Genomic DNA, 20,168 nt, shown 5'->3' on the forward strand with positions numbered 1-20,168 from the left:
CCGCCGGTTCCCGTCACTTGCTTCTTCATGAGAAATGTGAAAAAAGCTCATGATTTTCTTTCTCTCCTATTCTTCAAGTAATTTTGAGTTCTCTCTCTCTCTCTCTCTCTCTCTCTCTCTCTCTCTCTCTCTCTCTCTCCCTCTTTCTATCAAAAATGATCGGATAGATGATGTGGTGGATCTTCTTCTTCCGACACGATGACGTTAATAGTTAAGCCCAATGTGCAATAGTTTCTTCTTCTCCAAATCCCTCCCCCTAATCCGTAAAGTTCAGAGCACTCGGATCATTGAAGGTGTCTGCAAAGACCACAATTTCTTCTTGATATTCTTTTTTTCTCCTTCCTTCTTCTTGAAATCGTTCCTTCTTCTTCTTCTTCTTCTTCTTCTTCTTCTTATCTTTCACTTAACTACATTTTCCAGAATCCTCTGACACTGATATCAAAGGAATCCGAGCCAGCACATTCATACTCACTTCAACTACATCCCCTCTCTAGATTTTTCTCTTTTTCCTGTAAAACTGTTCAAGCTGCAGCCTTCACTCTCATCCCCACCTCTTAGCCCCTCTTTCACGTCTTCTATTTCTTCTGAACAAGCTTATTCGCAACAACTACCACCGACTCATCTGCCATTCCAATTCCATCCTCTTCTTCAACAGCATCAACAGCTCCATCAACTCCAACCACTGTCCGCGACGTTCACTCCGGAGTCTTCGGGTTCCTCTAACTCGTCATTGTCTGAGATTCCGGAAGACGTTATGATGGAGATGCTGGGAGATCATGGAGCCGCCGAGGCGTCTACATCGACGTCGTCTGTCTCGAGATTCGGTGCGGACGCCTTCATGCCGACTCCGGACGACGTGGTAATGAACGATGATCTGGAACCGATACCCCGCGATCGGTGCAACACATGGCCGTTGCAAAGGCCCCAATTCGATTCTTCGCTGATTTCGAAACCAACCATCGAGAAGATCCCAGAAGAAGATCCGGAGTATGTGTAGAATAGGATTACGGTAGTAATGAGCAGAATATTCTTATCTCTTCTTTGCAGAGTCTCTCGGGGTGATAAAAATAAAAGATTAACTGATTGAACTGAGGATTATCATTCGCTTGCCTAATCCCTATGAAAAGCGAACAGCTGGCAAAAAGACTTTGTTTAGGAATCAAAAAATCATGAAATAAATAAACAAGACCACCTAAAAAGCACCGGATAACATGATCCATCCAGAAAATCCCCCTAATCGTTCTATTGCAGCCTGTTTGGAAGCAATGAGCAATGTGGACGACTCGGTGGCACATCTACAAACGGATCGATTGCAATGCTGAATAATTCGAATGGAGATGCCCTGTTTGGTGGAGAGTAAGTGACTATTTTGTATAGTAAACGTCTAGAGTAACCTTTTCCGTTTTCAAAAAAAATTATCAGTTCTCACTCTCTTTCTTTCCGGTACCAGTTCGTTTCATTCGTATAGACGAGCGAACGGGTCTTCTGTGCTTTCGCAACAAAAAACTGACTCGCGTTATTCAACTGATAAACTTGTTAAGCACAGAAAGAAGAGAGTGAAGAATTTTTTTGAATCGAAAAAGCTCCTCTCTCTTATCACTTTGATAACATTGTCAACTTGACTGTCAAACTAGGCGACATCCTTGTTTTTCGCTTCCTTAATGGAGTCGAGAATCTTTATTCCATCGGCATCATATCACTTGTCGTTTGTGCGGTAGGCAAAATAAAAGATTCCAATTTTCCTATGGGTTTTAATGTCATTCAAAGTTGCAGAATGCCAGATTCGCCAGAAGATGGAAGTTCGAATTCAAAGAAGGCTACCACTAGAAGGAACGCCTGGGGAAATATGTCATATGCTGAATTAATCTCCACTGCCATCAACGCTAGTCCAGAGAAACGGTTGACATTGGCTCAAGGTTGGTTTTAGGGAGTACTGTAGTTTCTATTGTCACCTAGTTCCTAAATGTTGCGAGCAGAGAATAGTGGGAACGAGATGACACCGTTTATCTCTTTTCTCTGCGCCTCTTCGTCTTACACACTCTCTCTACCCCTCATTATTTTCTTGCTGACCAGGCAACTGATTGTTCTGAAACCATTTGATACCCTCCGCCTGATACGCTTTTTGGCAGAAAAATTGAAAGGGAATTTTTTTCAGTATACGAATGGATGGTCCAGAACGTTCCATACTTCAGAGATAAGGGAGATTCGAACAGTTCCGCTGGATGGAAGGTTAGTTTATTTCTTTTGCCTTGTAGTTGGAATCGCTCTGAAAATCTGAAGGCCCCTCTTTCCCATTTTTTAAGAAGATACGGAAGTTCTTCGATATATATAATACTACAAAAGAATTCCGTTTTTCTCACGAAGGATTCAACACAATGGACGATTGTTCCCCCACCCAGTCTACGATGATGAACGGATTCGAGCGCACGACGCCTTCTTTAATAAATAAAAAATGTGTGAGAGCTCTTTTTTCCTTTGTGAAAAGAGTCCCCCTCGTGCTGCCTTCCCCTGGAATTCCTTGTTCCCCTTTTTTCCAAGGCGCCGTCACCCCCAGTCTCTTTTCTCCTCGTCTACCCCCATAAATAGCCCTGGGGGTGACTTAGTACGCGTCCTGGTGCCGCCAGGCTCCGCGCGGAAGAAGACGAAGAAGAGAAAGAGCACCTTTTGTGCTCTGCAGAGAATCACGAGGCGCCGTTCCCACACATGCGGTCGCCGGCGGACCACCGTCAGATATCTCTAGTCTCTCATGCATTGAGCACTGGGGGCACTGGATGGCACTAGAAAACAAGTAGAGACATGGCGAGTCGAGATGGAGAGAGTTCCGTTTCGAAAACGAACGAACTCGGGTGCGGTGGAGGCGCGGCGACGAGAGCAAGCAGCACCGCCAGGCGTCCGTCCCTTGGCATCTTCATCTTCTTCTTCTTTTTTTATGCCCAGAGTCCCCTCTGAGTCTATCATCATCCATTTTTCAACATACACAAACACAACTACCACTAAATTAGTTCCATTCTTCTTCTTCTTCTTCTTCTTCTCCTACACTTGATTCTATTTCTCACACTTTTCGGTACGATTTTTACTTTTAGATCTTTGGTATATTCACAGATTTGGGTAGTAGTTGTTGAATTCTCGTTAGTTTATACTTATGATTCTGCTTACGTATGGGGTGTCACATTTCAATTTTGGGATAGCTTTGATTGCGATCATTCTGAAGGATTTCAATAGGAACAGAAATTTTGAATTCGTAAGGATTACTGTACCTAGTAGCACTGAGCAATGAAGGTGAATAACAAGGCAAAATATTACGCAGAGTTCTGTAATATTTCATCAGCTGGCCTTCTCCATATATGATTCCTGAGACTGAAAGTCAGACTTTGCTCCTAATATTTTTCTTACTAGATCAAAACAGAAAATGTGACAACAACTAAAACACGAACATGTATATATATAGGACACATCTAGTCTAGACAGAGACCTCCGCCGCCTTTTTTCTCATTCTTCTCCGATATTCTAATTTTGAAAATTGGAATAGGACACACCTGCTGATCTATTCCTAGAATGCCTGCGTTTGCTTCATCTCTTTGAGATTCTGGAAGGTAGAGTGTAGGAGAGGAAGATCCACGTGTTTTTCTTCTGGCCTCATCTTTCTCTTTCTATGAGAGGATCCCAGAGAAGAAAAGAAGAAATTTCGAAAAACAAAAAGTTCGGATGCACTTTCTGGCGCCCATCTTAACCCCCTCTCTATCTTCATTTCTCTCCTAGTTTGTCACAGAATTTGTTCTTCCGTTCTGTTTTTTTTTCATGTAATTTTGACCTCGAAGTTCATTTTGAAAATGGGTTACTGTGGCTTTTTTTCAGAAGCAGAGTCTGAGGCTCCGGAAGTATTGATGAGGAGGAAATTAGAATATGCTCCTGCTCCTCCCACAGGCAGGTGAGGAGCTCCTTCCTCCTCTTCTCACCCTTCCATATATTCTCAATAACAAACTAATAAGAGCCAGCGAGCGGCGCTTGAGAATTAACTATATGTCCCGTCCGTTTTGGTGTTTATCACGAGTTTCTTTCTTCTTTTTTTCGTATAGTTATCAGTAATCCATTTTCTTCTTCTTCTACGATCATAGATCGAGATCCGGTACCTGGCTCCTTTCGCTTGAAATGCCACGAAAAAAAATTATAGGGATACAATAAACAGAAACTAGGGGGAAACAGAGAAAAAATGATGCTAATCACTATAATCAGTGGAGAGTAACCTTATCCTTTTTCTCTTATTTTTCACTTTTCTCCCACCAAAAAAATTTTGCTTCATTTTTTTTTTCGCTCTTCTCGCCTCACTCTTCATCACATAGAGGCCCTCTACAATTGGAAGCCTATTGGTCATGTGTTTCTTCTCTTTTTTTTTCTGTTCCGATCTTTTTCACCTCCGCAATTTTGCCAATGTTTCTTTTCGTCCGATCACCACTTTGCCCATCACTTTTCACGTTTTTTTCGGTCTCTCGGTGTCGCCAAACGAAAAAATTTGCTGCTGATTCGAGTTGGTTGCCCATCTCTCTCGTCTCATTTCGCTACCCCCGGTCAATCGGTTTTGTTATAGTTCTAGAATTTTTCATTTTTGGGTTACTGTATAATTTTGGTTTTCGAGGACTACTGTAGGCTACGTGGCAAAAAGGCCTTTTTGAAAAGACCCAGCCGAAAAAGTTACTGTAGAAGTGCCTATTAAGCTCCTCCCTCTCCATCTTATGATCTTTAGAATTAGGGCTGAAATTCCTTCAGGTCACATGGCTCTCTTTTTGTATTCAACCTCCCATTCTGATCATCAAAACACTTTTGGGTATTCTGATTCTATTAACCAGAATCTCAAAGATCATTCATTTCCCCTTTTTTCCGAATTCACCAGGGCATATGACCCACACCTTCTTCTCCTACTTATCCCGGAAGAAAGAGTTCCATGTTGTTTTCGTTTTTTTTCCGGAAGAAAAATGAGGTCTTTTGAACTTTTAGAGTACTGTTCTACTCCTTCCTTCATCATATTCTCAGAAAATGAGCATCATCAATGAATAGATGAGAAACCGATTAGCTTCGTTCTTCCGCCCCTTCTCACAAAGTTTTTTTCTATTTTCGGATTTTTGTTTGATTCCCAACGAATTTCCATTATTGCCTCTACTTTTTAATATAGGCGTCACAATGCAACACACACATACACACAATCAGCTCGCCTTATATGGCCACTTTATTGGCTTTTTTGGGTTTTAATTAAATCCCCCATTTTTCTTTATATTGTAATTTCATTTCCTTACTGAGCACATAAGAATCGCCACGTCATCAAGCTTCGTTAGAAATCAGAAGAAAAGAGAGAGAGTGTAGTTTGCTGGAGGAGGATTACGGTAGCTCCATTGGTCCGTGTGAATTCACACCAACCCAAGAAGAAAAAGAGTCAGAAACATGATTTGTACTTCCACCTCCTCCTTATGAGGTTGGGGGTTAGTCATACTATCACCAACGCCACCACAAAATGCATTGGATCGTGAAAAATCGTGTGTGACAACTGATAAATTCAATGGAGCCCCAGAAAATGAGGGATTTTATATCTATATCACCCCGACGCATGAGATTAACACACTCTCTTTTCATTTTTGTTACCTCATAAGCCGTGAGGGCTTCGTAAGTAGATCAGAATTTTTCAATTTCATCATCAAAATTCTGATATTTTGATTTCTAGCTCTCTTTTCGTAACATCTTCCATTCGTGACCGAATGGAATGAGGAGTAATTGACACACGGGCGGTGTGATGCGGGAAGGGGACGGGAAGAGACAGCCGGCTGGTTGCTACTCTATCTCTCTCAGAAAATGAATGAGGAGACTTGACACATTTTGGGTTACTGTAGCTCTCAGAATTTCTTCAAAAATTCAATTCCCGGTTATAAAAGGCTCTCTCCAAGTTCGATTGTACTCTAAATGTACTGTAAACAACAACGGCAGTTGCCACGTCATCGGTACACATCGAAGTGCAATTCTTTGGTCCGGCCACCCGCGCGACCTCTTTTGTCCTTTTTTGCCCTTGTTCTTCTTCTACCTAGAGACACCTTGGTTCTCTCTTTACATTATATCCCTTAGACACATAATGGTCCTTCTCTGATGGCTTTTTTATCCCCTCCTTCTTGGGTGCTCACCACAGCGTGTGCAATTAGCCGCCTCAGCGGGTCAGGCGTTCCGTTTCGAGATCAGCTGCTCTCTCTTCACCAGCTGAGAGAGCGTTCTTTTGTGCTCTTTTTTTCCCCTATGAAGGGTCTAGGAGTACTTTCTTTTTTCCCCTGACTGTTCGTCTTCTTTTTTTGGTAGCCTCCTGTAGAATTGAAAAAGACACGAGAGAGAAGAAGCTTCTTTGTTAGACACAGCAACCGATTTTGAGTGGGAAGATGGAAGAAAAATGAAATCGAAAATGGTCGTTCCTTTCCTTCTTCTACTTTTTTTTGTGTCAGAAGAAGAAGTAGTAATAGTACCTCTCTATGGAAAAAAAGAAGAAGGAAGATATCTGTCACATAGATCGTAGGTGTTCCAGCAGCCACCCATCTTCCTCTATCTCCTTCTCCCTTTTGTAATCTGCGTCTCTAATAACTCTACCTGTACTTCTCTATCACCTTCTCCTTCTTCCCCTTTACCTACCAGCTGATCGGCGGAGAAACGAGAGTGGATTGTTCCGAATTCTGCGCTTCTGCCCGATGGCATACTATCTGTATAGTATTCTCAAGGTCTCTCTCCACTGATGAATAGATGGGCACCCTCTCTTCATTTTCTATTTCTCTAGGCCCCCTTCCAGGCATTTGTTTCTTTGTCACCCTCCAGGATTCTACTCGGTATCTAACCAGTTTCTGCTTGTCTAACTCTCGCCCTTCTCTCTTTTCTCTTCCCCAACAATCCCCTTTTTATAACAAAAAGCGAACGTGGTGTTCTTCCCTCCTCTCTCACCCCCAGGCAACTTCTCTCGCCTAGTCTCCAGCTTTTGCGTTGTCTCTCTCTCTCTCTACCGTCTACTCTCCTCCGAACGGCCACCGCCACCCGGCTACCATCTTCCTGTCTCTCTACCCTCACACCGACACACGAGATGTCTCTTTTTTTCGCCCGCACCCCCAGGGTCTCCCCTCTTCATCTGTTTCTGGTGGCCGGTCATCACCCGGTCACCCTCCATCCATCCAGCCATCTGTCCCGTTCGCCCTTTTTTGGTCATCGTTCCATCTTTATGTCCCGTTTTTATGGATGACTTTTTTTCGGTGGCGGTTGAATGATGTGTTCGGTTTTTGTAACGGTCCTTTTTGTTAGAATAATTTTGGGGTTAAAAAGACAAATTCTGAAATTACAGTTAAAAATGAGCAGTTCCGTATTTCTAGAAGAAATCTGAAATTCAGAATATTCGAAAAATCTTTTGGAGTTGTTTGAAAAAATTTAGGAATCCGAAGTTTTTAAAAACAATTTCTTAAGATTTCTGATTTTCTTTTAGTTTCATTAAATTCCTTTTAAACTGACCCCTCACTGATTTTTTTTGAATTCCCCCATCCCACACAAGTTTTAGCTAAACTATGCTACCTCCGTGCTTTTCGCCAGAAAAAAAACCCACTAAACCATACTCTAACCAAAAAAACCGCGGAGGTATCATATATTTTTTTTTCCTCCTCTCCCCTAGGTGTTCCGCCGTTTCCACCCCCCCCCCCCCCGTTCACTTTTTTTTCGTTTAACTGGCCGTTCCTTCCACCGTCTCTTTGCCCAGGCGCCCTCACCCACAGGCGAAAGTGTTAGCACTAAGCGAACGAGACTAAAAAAATGAAGAGAGGCCCTGCTGCGCATGAAAAAAGTGTTCCTTTTGCGGAATAGTTAGCATAGTTAAATACACAGAAGTACTGTATTTTTAGTGCATTTTTTGGCTCCGCCCCTTTCCCATTGTCGTCATCACTCCAAACAGTATAAGAATGTTGTATTACGTAGTTGGCCGCTCTTGAAAAATAAGAGACAATCTTATTAGGTTCGATGTGTTTCAAAACAACCTTAAAATTGTAATCTTCAATTTTTTGCCACTCTTATCAAATTTGATAATAACAGCACCTCGCTCTTCTTCACCTACTTTATCTTCTCTTTACTCTTGCCTCGTCATCAAAAGTTGCCGTTGAAAAAAGAAGAAGAAGAAGGGGCCTTTTGACTGTATGTGTTCTCTCCTGAATGCCTCTTTTCTGTTCTTTCTTCTCCATTAGACGACTGGGCAAAGGCCTCAATTTCCCGCATCAAGGACAGAAATAGTAAAAGTGAATGACCCTTTTTTAGAAATCTAGAATTACAGTATTATTGCTCATAATCTCTGTATCACTTGAATTTATCGTTCCTGCTCGTTCTCGCCGTCTTGATCTCTATTTCAAAACTTTCTCCTCCAGAAGTCGTCTGATAATCCTCCATCGTCCAACCTGCGAGGCTAGCCGGCTTCCCAGAATGAACGACTCGCTAGACGATGATTTCCCGCCGGAGCCGCGTGGAAGATGTTACACATGGCCGATGCAGCAATTCGTCTTCCAGGATCCATCGACTTTACCTCAACATCATCCACACAATCCGTATCATCCGATGCATCCGCATCAGCTCCCCCATATGCATCACACCCTACCTCAACCACTTCTGAATCTAAACATGACGACGTTAACGTCTTCCGGCAGCTCAGTGGCCAGTTCCATTGGGGGCGGAGCACAAGGCTCGCCGGGCGCTGCTGCTACTGCTCAGCCGGGTTGCTCCTCGTCTAATGTCATCGCCGCCGCAACGGCGTCGTCTCAGCCACAAACCGTCGGTCAAATGCTCGCTGCTTCGGTTCCGTGCTCTTCAGGCATGACACTCGGAATGTCACTTAACCTGTCACAAGGCGGTGGTCCGATGCCAGCCAAGAAGAAGCGGTGCCGTAAGAAGCCAACTGATCAGCTGGCTCAAAAGAAACCGAATCCATGGGGTGAGGAGTCCTACTCGGACATCATCGCCAAAGCCCTGGAATCGGCGCCAGATGGTCGGTTGAAACTCAACGAGATTTATCAGTGGTTTTCCGATAATATTCTCTACTTTCGGGAACGATCCAGCCAAGAAGAGGCCGCCGGATGGAAGGTAAGAGATATATGCATGTCCTTGACACTTTTTCTTGTCCTTTTTATGTCGGGTCTCCGTAGAAAAGGCATATTATCAAGAGGGAACATCCTTTAGAAAAATGGGAACTTTGAAATTCGCGAAATTTTGGTATTATGATCTTCATGACGAATTTTGTATTTTAAGTCGAAATTTTCGAATTTTGCGGAATTCGCCCAATTTTTCATGAATTCCTAATGAAGAGTGGTGCGACACCAGCCTAATTTAAACGCTTTTTTCCTTCTCCCATACTATTTCGTATTTGGGACCATAATGACCAGAGGATGCTTCTTTGCCAACCACCCTCTCCTCCCCTTCTTTTTCCTTCCTCTTTCTCATGAAAAAGAGAATGTGGTGGCTGGCACGTCCCTCCACACAGAGAGAGCCCATCATGCTCCACGAAGGAGAAGAAGAAGGGGACCCTCTTCTCGCTTCTTTTCTGCAACATCCAGAGGCCAACACAAAAAGAACCACACCCCAACCCTATTAGTTGTTTCCTTCTTTCGTCGTCTATGTCTATGGTAGATGCTGAACTATTTTTTTTTCTGTCCTGCCTCCTTCAAAAATGTTTTCATGTTGCTCCGAAGGAGCAGTAAGAGAAATGAGAGTCAGAAAAAAAAGAAAGAGAATCGGTCATTTGGTCAGAAAAATGGGAAAATTGGGAGAGGGATAATAGATTCAGAAGAGCGATTCCAGTGTAACTATTTCCAGACAAAACAAAACATTATCTAAATCATTTCAGAACTCGATCCGACACAATCTATCACTTCACTCTCGGTTCATGCGCATTCAGAATGAGGGAGCCGGAAAGAGTTCGTGGTGGGTCATCAATCCAGAAGCCAAACCAGGACGGAATCCACGTCGCACTCGTGAGAGATCCAACACCATTGAGGCAACCACAAAGGCTGCACTCGACAAATCACGTCGTGGAGCCAAAAAGCGGATAGAAAAGCGGGCTCTTATGGGATCTGTTCACTCTGGACTCAATGGAAATTCAACAGCTGGATCGATCACATCCATTCAACACGATATGTACGATGACGATTCGATGCAATCACCATTCGACTCAATGACTGCATTCCGGTCACGTACCCAATCGACCATGTCTGTTCCTGGAAACACGTCCCGGGTCTCTCCAACCAACTGTGAGCTTTATGACGATCTCGAGTTCCCATCATGGGTTGGAGATACTCCAGCTGTTCCGAATATTCCAAATGACTTGGTCGATCGGACCGATCAGATGCGCATTGATAACGGTCCATTGGCTGGACTTCAGATCAAGCAAGAGCCAAAACCAATTAAGGTAAGCAATCGGTGCATGAGAACCTCTTCTATCGCCTTCTATTTTTCAGACTGAACCAATTGCTCCACCATCATACCACGAGTTGAACAGTGTCCGTGGACCATGCGTCCAGAATCCGTTGCTGCGTAATCCAATCGTGCCAAGCACCAACTTCAAACCGTTAGTTCCTTTTTATACAATTGCTAGTCTCGAAGAATTGGGAATTAGGTATTTTTAAAATGCTTTTTCATCTTTTCATCTTTTCAATTGTTTATCGTTGAAAGTCTTTCAGAATGCCACTCCCAGGAGCATTCGGAGGTTATCAGAATGGCGCGAATCCATGGCTCACCACCTCCGTTCCATCGCCACTTCCCGGAATCCAATCATGCGGAATTGTGGCCGCTCAGAATACGCTCGCCTCGTCATCGGCTCTTCCAATCGATTTGGAGAATCTGACACTTCCAGATCAGCCATTGATGGATATGGATGTGGATGCGTTGATTCGGCACGAGCTATCACAGGCCGGAGGGCAAAGTATTCATTTCGATTTGTAAATTCATGGATCAATTCATTAAATATGCTTATCCTACGTTTTATCTTGGTGTTTCGAAAGAGAGCAAAGCAACGAATGAGGTGAGAATTTTGGATTACTGTAGCTGTTATTAACTTTTTCCAATTTTTCAGAAATCTTTCCGAAATTTCATCTGTGCACCCCACCCAGCCCACTCCAAGTCAACCAATCAATCAGTCAAATCGTTTAACACTCAATGATCATCACCGCCCAGTTCCTCAGCTTCTCAACTGCTACTCAGTTATTCTTTTTGTTTTTCCCTTTCAAGCACCCCACTATCCGTTAAATTTCATTTTGATCCCAGTGACGCCGTGTAATAATAATTTCGAATACCACCTCTTCTCAGTCTCTATTTCCTCTTCCTCTTTTTTCGTCCCAATTATGAAATATCGAAAAACCGTTGATTACCTCTTTTTCTTCTTTTTTCTCTCTTCTTCCTTTCATCCAGGTTTTGTTTTTCCCCCTTTGAATCCTACCTCTTTATCTATTCGCCCCGCCCCCTGTAAATTTCTCGATGCTCCTTTTAAAAAGGCATCTCTCCTTCATCAAAATTTCCCACACATTCCCGGCATCCTGCCTTTTTAAAAATCTTGAGAAGATATTTCTCTCTGTAATTTTTTGATGGTTTTTCCTTGTTTTTTTTTCGTTTCGTTCGTTCCCTTTTTTGTCTAATTCTGGTAGAAAAATGTCTAGCTTTTCTCTTTATTTTTCCTCTCCTGTCATCCTTTCCAGTTTCGATTCGACGACGCTCACTGGCACTCTTCCCTATTCTTCCCATACCGTAATCTACCTCGAAACTTTACTGAGCGATGTGATTTCTCCTTTCCCTGTCCTCCCCAAGCCCCGCCCCCTCTATCATTTTCTATAAATTTTCCAATATTTTTTCTTTTCTCTCTCAAAACCCAAATTCTTCTCTGTTTGTGTATATTGCCACGTCATTTTGAATTCATTAAATTAAATACTCTTCGTTTTTACACTACTCTTTTTGTTTCTCTGAACAAATCCAAAATTTGGATTCCAAAGAATTTAAGTACTCCTCTCCTTTAAAAAACAAAAATCTCAGTTTTAAACGGTGTGGCAATATATCGGTTGGATGGAATGTTGAATTTCTCTTCCTATAACACCCAAAACAGTCCCTTTTTTCCATCTGGAAGAGAGAAAGATTTTCAGATCATATCACACTCCTGTTAGTTTCATTTCTTCCTCTTCTTTTTAGTTCCCTTCCGTTCTTTTTTCTCTACCTCTTTTCTCTCCGCTTCTTCCAAATTTATATTGTCTCTCTTCTCTGTGTACACTTTTCCTAATTTTTTGCTGAGTTTTGTTGTTTAGAATTCACAAAAAATGCCATTTCTAAGTCTCTCACTTTCAAACACCCGTCCCCTAAGTCCCGATTCTCTCTCTATATGCGAATGTGTAAAAATTGATGAGCATGATGAATGCATGAAAAATAAATAAATTCCAAAAAAAATTGAAATTGATTTTTTTTATGTTGCAAGATAGAAGGTATTTCAGATACAAACAAATGGAGCATAAAAAATTTGAGCCAAAAATTTTAACCGAAAAATTTGAAATTTGAAATACATTAGAAACAAAACATTTCAGTTTCGTTGATACATTATAAACTAAAGTCAAATGGATTTTGATGGGTTTTTTTTACAAACACGGTACTAGAAGCCCATCCTAGACCGTCAACTTTGAGCTCTTTTATCTCGCTTTCTGTGAAAGATACCAAGAAATTGCCAACCAATAAAATGTTGGTAATAGTATGATACACATTTTATTAGTTGACAACTTGTTGATACCTTTCGCGAGAATCGAGATAATTGAGCTCAAAGTTTGGGTGCGCTTCTATGAGAGGAAACACGGTATCTGATATTTTTTTATTCTGGGTAATATCAGAAAACTTCATTTTAGAATATCGATATTTTCTCTGTGATAATTTTGTAATTTTTTTCAAAATTGTTCTGTTTCAAAATAATCATTAGATCATTCCAAAACAATGACTTTTAATTACAAAAAGGCAAATTTAATTACAAAAAGACAATTTAACTACAAAAAAAAAACAAAAAGACAAATCTTCCAAAAAACATCTTGCACAGTAGAAAAATCTTGGAGAATCGATTTCACTGCTAATAGTTATATAGATAATTACAAACTCATATATCTTGGAATGGAAAAGCATTTAAAGGTGGGGGGACAGGAGATTTTACGGGGGATTTTTGGGGCCAGAGTATGCATTCTACCGTGACGGTGTACAACGCCTAATGTCATTCTGCGTACAGCTGTCGTCCTCGCCTTTATGTATGCAATCGGGCAGCGGCTCTCTCTTTGCACGCGTAGCTCAGTCGGTAGCGGCGCCGCACCTTCAACACTCGCTTCGACAAGTTCAACTCCTCGAGGAGCATGTTTAAACGAAATTTCGACAACATTATTTTTCTCATGTCCCTCCACCTTTAATAGAGATTTCAGAAACACAATACTAGTCCGAAATCAGACACTTTTGGCTGTGTTAAAAAGAAAACGGAACCATCGAAAAACTATTTTCAAATGATCTAATAACCATTTTGAAACAGAAAAAGTATGACAAAAAATATTTCGGTACAAACTCTCGATTTATTTGCATTCAAAAAACGAATTTAATTGCATTATCAGCCGCACTTGGGTTCAAGCCAACGGGTAAAAAAACGCGCCCCAAATAACTTTTAGGCCAGAAGAAATTTATGAATTTCCAAGTTGACGTGGATTTGACCTAATTAGCTTTAATCAACGAGTTGCAACGCGTGATTTTTTCGTGCAACGTTCAAAAATTTGATCCTCAGCCACATAATTCAGCAGTGAATTTTTTTCTAAAATCTCACGTTTATTGGGGCGCGATTTCTGACCCATTGGCTTGAACCCAAGTGCAGCCGTGGAAATTTCCTCTCAAAATTTTTTCTCGAGAAAAATCTCTTGAAAAATCATCGAGAGAAAATTTTTTCACGGCTGATAATGCAGTTTAATTCGTTTTTTGAATGCAAATAAATTAATTTATTTGCGTATCTGCATAGTATTTTTGTGTATTTATTCGCCATTTTTATTGCAAATTTATTACGTGCATAACCCCATTACTGATAATGCACGAAAATCGAAGAAAAACGAAAAAAAAATCGAGAGTTTGTACCGAAATATTTTTTTTGTCATACTTTTTCTGTTTCAAAATGGTTATTAGATCATTTGAAAATAGTTTTTCGATGGTTTCGTTTTCTTTTTAACAAAAAAATCTCGCAAAATAGCATTAAATTCTCGGAAAAAATTTCGAATGAAGGAAACTTCTGGAACCTCCTACAGGGTGGCTTTAAATTACCCGCGCACAACTTCGGAGCCATGGTTCTTGGTGCTGGCGTTCATTTAGTGCAGTAAAATTGTTTTCATTGATGCATTGATTCATAATTAATATGATTGCCAAGTTTCAGCCTTATTGGTTGAGTTCCAGGTAAATGGCGAGCCCTAACGTTCACCACTATCATCAGTCATGCCACTATCATCAGTCTTTTTAAGTAGGTCGTCAGTCGAAACGAAATCTTAAAACGCATTGGTAATGTCGACATGTGGTTTTTTGAGCCTGCATATGTCTTGGTTTTTAATCGCATATGTCTTGGTTTTTAATCTAAAAGATAGCCCGAAAAAAGCTTGATTTAAAATGCTATTGCGTCTTATACGCCGTTATCTTGTCGGAGAGCAATAAGCGATAGCGTCTGGAGAAGGCTAAATTTCGTCTGTATGGAACGCGGTGAGGAGACCATTTGGGGCCCGTTTTCTTTGACGAGCACTGGTTCGCGATTGAAGCCGAATCCAACTCCCAAAGTTATTGTGGGTTAGCCAAGTATATCAAGGAGCATTTTAAGAAAGAAAAAACCATTCCTTGAGTTTCACACCCGGCCGGTACGATGGTTTTCGGTGTGATGCTCAAATTCCAAATTTCACAGATCAAGACGTCTGTATGATCAAGAAAGTGTATATCGAGGGAATTTTCAAGAACCATCTGCTCCTATGGACCAAATCCCATTTTGGACGGGAACATTTGATTCACCAACATGACGGAGCTTCAGCCTACACCGCCAAACGCATCCAGCAGTGGTTTGAAGCGCACTTGCCTGAGGGACAGAATGACCGTCCTACTGGCCGGATTTGACCCCGGTTGACTATTCCATCCGGAGTTATGCAAAAAAGATCTGCTCAAGGTCCCATTCAAATTTCAAGAAGCTGGAAAACACTGCTCAAGAAATGAGACAAACTTTCGACCGTGCCACCATCGATGCCTACCAAAGACGTCTTCAGACAGTAACGGAGGCGAACGATGACCGCATTGAAAAATTCTTCCTGGATATAATTTTTGTACGTCCAAATAAAAATATTGTTGAGTTTCATCAGTTTTTGGCTACTAATTTTTGAGAAAAATTCATTCAAAGATGCGCGGGTAATCAAAAGCCACCCTGTAGTAGTCATTGTTTTTGAGAACTAATTATTCTCGAATTTTCAAACCGATGTTTTTTTTCTATTAAAAGCTAAAAGATCTTGGTATTTCAGCTGGATGACCTAGTCAATTCAAACTTTTTTCGTTAAGTTTAAACATAACATTTCAAAAGTTGTCCGAGAAAAAAATTACTGATTCAGGTTTTCTCCAAAAAATTTTATTGAAAATACAAGTTTTTTAGTGTATTTGAAATGTTAATGAAACCGAATTCTTTTTCGAATTCAGTCAAAACTTGCAAAATTCGTTTACATAGTTTGCTTTGTTTTCAAAAAGGAAATTCGAAACTCCACAAAACTTAACTTTTCTAAAACTCAATCTAATTTCAGATCAAAATTTTCATTTCACGGTAATACACCGGAAGTAAGCGGAGCCCCGATTCATTTATCATAAAAATTTTCTTCCGTACAATGCGAACCCTTTGACTGAAATCTATGACCCCTCAATTCGACTCTGAACTTCGAAAAACTTGATTTTCTAGTTTTTTTGTCATGCAATGTTCAAAAAAACTCAAACCAAAGCATTCCATTGAATTCCTCACCCCTCCAACCTCCTTTACTATACAAAATGAAATATCTTGGCACGCCGCCAAGACTCCGCCCTTTGGAGGAACGAGGGAGCGAAAGGGAGTCTGGCGCCAGACAAAAACAAGTTTGGTGTCTGCGTCTCTCATCTTCTCTCCCCAGTCTCATGCTCTCAATGTCTCGTTTCGGAACACTTTGAAAAAGAAGTCTTGTGACATTTTTTCGAGAGGGTTCTTTGCGTCTCTCACTAGTTAATGCTACTTCGGCGTCTCGTTGGCTCAGAGATCAATCGGTTACGACTACTGAGGGTGGTGGGAGCGTTTTCAGCTGGGAGGGAGGGAGGTTATTGAGGCTGAAAGTGGGAGAAGAGTGAACGGAAAAGAGAATGGAAAAGTGGTTTAGAGAAAATGAGAAGGAAAGAGGAAGAACAAAGTTTACTGAATTTCGGCAAAAATGGAGAGAGGGACCGATAGGATTACGGTAGCAATTGTGACAGTTTTAAATGGTTTTTTTTTTTTAATTTTTCAGTTGGAAACCGTATCTTAAAAAAAAAGAAATTCATTAATAAACAAAAAACAAGAAGTATTACAAAGAATTATTAGGTTTTTGAAAGACTTTGGAGATCGTTGTTGGATTTCGAAGAGCATAATTGACCAAATCAACACAGGCGACAGCGTCTTCTTTGGAGCAATGACCATAATATGATTGCTGGATGTCTCTGTTCAAATAGATGGACGTCAGTGATCGAAGCGATGGACGTCTTCCTGAAGTGGCGAAGAGGATGGATGTGTCGATCACTTTACTGTGAAGAATTCCAAGTTTCAGCAAATCTCCATTCAAGGCATGTCCAATAAGAATTGATTCCCGATTGATCAAGTTGAGAATCTTCTGTCTTGCCGATTCCAAAGTCTCAGTGGCGTAGTTCAGAAAGTCTGGAGTGAGGCCAGAATACTTTGTGACGTAATCGTAAATGTGTTCCTTTGGCTTCACTAAAAGGTCCAGGGCCACTTCTCCTCTATCGTCGACTACAGTAACTCGTCCTACTTCTTGTCCATGCGAAGTGTACACAGACTCCACATCCAATGCGTACACTCTTCCAGTCATTCTTCGATTGTACTCGTCAACTTTATCCGCCTTCTTGAACGTCTTCAAATGTTCCACTGGGAGCTGGGTGTGGATGTGGAAGTTGTAACCTCCCTCGGAATCAATACAAATTGGGTGGTCTGCTGTTGGCTGATACCCGTCGCTTTCCACGTAGAAGGTTTGTTGGCATCGGGTGCAGATTCTGGTGTTATCTGTAAATTGTGTGATTCGCGTGAGTAGAATTGTGTGAATAGAATTTTGTAAATCTCTGAAGACGCAATCTTATACTGGAACAGATCAAAATCCTAACTTCTTGGCAATTATATTGGCTTTCAAAAAAAAAGTGATATTATTCTAGCACGAAAAAATCATGGAAAACATGTTTGGGGTTTTTGTCTAGAAACTTTTGCAACAGAATTTTGTGAGCAGAAGCTGTGAAGACGCAACGTTTGGGAACGTCAAATCTGAAAATAATACAGACTAGATGCTTAATGGAACGGATCATAGGCTCAACGTATTGCCAGTCAGATTGACTTTGAGAAACAGGTATATTTTTATTTAAGTCACTAAAAGGTCTAAAATGCATACCGTAAAACGGAGCCTACCATAGTTTTAGGATCCATATTTTTGAACCAACTAAATCAAATACAAAAGAATTCGGCGAGTTCTACAAAATGATACAATTTGGAAACCTGTAGCTTGTCTATGAGCAAAGTTATAGGTCTATTAACAACAAGTTAAAAAAACAGGGAGGGCTCGGCCCGGCCACTTTATGGGTTGTACATTCGTTCATAGACAAGCTACAGTTTGTCCAAATAATATAATTTTGTAGTACTTGTCTAGTCCTAGCACATCTAATTCAGTTGGTCCAAAAAGTATGATCCTGAAAGAAACTATGGCAGGGCCTGTTTTTCAAATATTTATGCAGATACAGATCCATCGAAAAATCGATGTTCTTGGCAGTTAGATTAATTTTGAGAAACAGAGATATTTTCTATTCAAGTAAAAGCTACACTACACATTTTCTAAATCCTGAATTGACTAAAAAACATACCAAATTCAGTGTAGAACAGCTCCTGACCCATTTGAAACTCATTGGGTTGCACATACACTTGACATCCTTTTCTGACCGGAAAACCATTCTCGAAGCGTTGGGCCCTAGTCAAAATAAACGGATCCAGTCGGAGAGCTTTCTTCTTATGGAAATGGTCTGAAATTCGGTTTCTGATTAGTAACTTGTCAGACTTAATGATATTAAAGATGGTTATTTCTTCAGGTACCGAAAATCGCAAAAAGTCACTTACCTTGGGCATCAATTAGCATTTTTGCCATCTGGGGCGTGAGTTCTATAGTAGATTTCATTCCTTCGGCAGGCAGTGGGATCTGTGGAATCCAGGATGAATAATCCATTTTCGGGACGAAGAAAATACAAGAACTTGTAGAGTAAACTGAGCGAATAACACAAATCAAGAGATAATGAGAGTGAATGAATACGACTGACCGTATTTGGGATGTCCACCTGGGCGGTCAGAGGTCCCACCTGAAAGGAGGTGTCTCTTCACGTCTGATGACAAGGTAAAGACGTTTTGAGACTTTCCACATCATAATCTGCGGATCTGAATATGAATGTGCTCGTGGGAATGTTCATATTGACAACGACGGGAGAAATCTGTATTTTCCCAGGGTTTTCAAGGGTGGTAACTGGCCCAGGGCCAGAGGGGTGGAAAAGGGTTTATCGAAGGTATATTGACTCAGATGGTGCAGGAACTTTGGGGTGTAGGACTGTCATGTTTGAAAATTTTGGAGGGTGTGAAACAGAATTTTCGCAAAAATCTTAATTTTTCAGCTATTGGCCGATGTCTGAAAGATTCCCCTTCTTTGACCCGTTTTTGTACTGGAAACATGAAAAAGCAGGTATCTTTCAGAAATTGGCAAATAGCTGGAAAACTAGGAATCTCCAAAAAATTCAGTGAATGCAAATTTTTCAACCGTAAACACTCTAATTGAACGTCACCCAGACTGTCCACTTTGAGCCTATGTATCTCAGTTCCTGTGAAAGATATCAAAAAGTTGTCAACCGATAAAATGTTTATCATAATAGTAGCAGCATTTTATTAGTTAGCCACTTTTTGATATCTCTTACCAAAAATGAGATACATAGGCTCAAATTTAACGATTCGGGTGGCGTTCTATTAGAGTGTTTTTTTGTCTTATTGACAGGTACAGTATACCAAATACCGTAAAACCTATATTAGAAGATTCGGCTCTTTTATTGTTTCAAGGTACCTCCGGAGGGCCCTTCTAATAAAGGGGCCTTCAATTAGAGGGGAACCTTCTATTTTTTTAGTCATTTTTTCCGAAAATTTCAATTTAAAAATTTGTGAAAATTTGTTCAAAATTTATGAACATCGAAAATTTGTTCAAAATTTTTGAAAATTTGTTCAAAATTTATGAACATTTACTGAAATTGCGCAAGTTTTTGACCAAAATACAGTGTTTCAATGTACGCAAACTTTCAATTTCACGCAACACATTTCGAAGAAGTTCCTTCTATTCTTTCAAGCTCTTCTAATACAGGTTTTACGGTAAGTTTGTCGGGGGCTTCAGTAGCGGTCTTCTACAGAACCTGTCCAACTTCCGACCTGAATGTGCTACGGCGACTTTAGCGCATTATTCAGAATTTCCAATTTTTTGGTTTCTCCGTGAACATTTCCTCTTTTCAAGATACTGATCGCCAACTTGTCCACAACCCCCCCCCCCCCCTCTGCCTCTCTCAATCTATCTCTTCTCTAAAATTCAATTATTTCTAATGAAACAGTTGTATTAGGTTGGCGGGAAAGTCTTTGTCACTCTGTTTGTTTAATCACTGTTCTCGTATATGGAGGCTGTGTATGATATCGACTCTAGTGAATAACAAGGTGATAAGAACCTTCCATATAAACAAGTCCCCATTTCCTTCCCTGCTCCTCATCTGTAATTGAAACGATATGTTTGTTCCCACTGCTATTCACATCAGACATGTTTTGATTTACCTCTTCCTATCTCACACCACGATGAAGGATT

General features: G+C 40.8%; 2 protein-coding genes across 2 annotated transcripts; one reads left to right on the forward strand and one right to left on the reverse strand.

The window, feature by feature from the left end:
* Positions 1–754: 754 nt before the first annotated feature.
* Positions 755–10,971, forward strand: Cbr-daf-16 (the record flags this gene model as incomplete). Its single annotated transcript, XM_002640252.1, has 7 exons — positions 755–987; positions 1,252–1,356; positions 1,768–1,916; positions 2,156–2,229; positions 9,878–10,438; positions 10,488–10,597; positions 10,710–10,971. 7 exons carry the CDS (start codon positions 755–757, stop codon positions 10,969–10,971), a joined length of 1,494 nt encoding a protein of 497 aa, XP_002640298.1.
* Positions 10,972–16,607: 5,636 nt separating this feature from the next.
* CBG12828 lies at positions 16,608–18,515 on the reverse strand (the record flags this gene model as incomplete). Its single annotated transcript, XM_002640253.1, has 3 exons — positions 16,608–17,317; positions 18,160–18,315; positions 18,410–18,515. The coding sequence occupies 3 exons, from the start codon at positions 18,513–18,515 to the stop codon at positions 16,608–16,610; spliced, it is 972 nt and encodes a 323-aa protein (XP_002640299.1).
* Positions 18,516–20,168: the final 1,653 nt, after the last annotated feature.

The sequence above is a fragment of the Caenorhabditis briggsae genome (genome assembly GCF_000004555.2).
Source record: "Caenorhabditis briggsae complete genome, chrI, whole genome shotgun sequence".
In the NCBI taxonomy this organism is placed as follows: Eukaryota; Metazoa; Nematoda; class Chromadorea; order Rhabditida; family Rhabditidae; genus Caenorhabditis; species Caenorhabditis briggsae.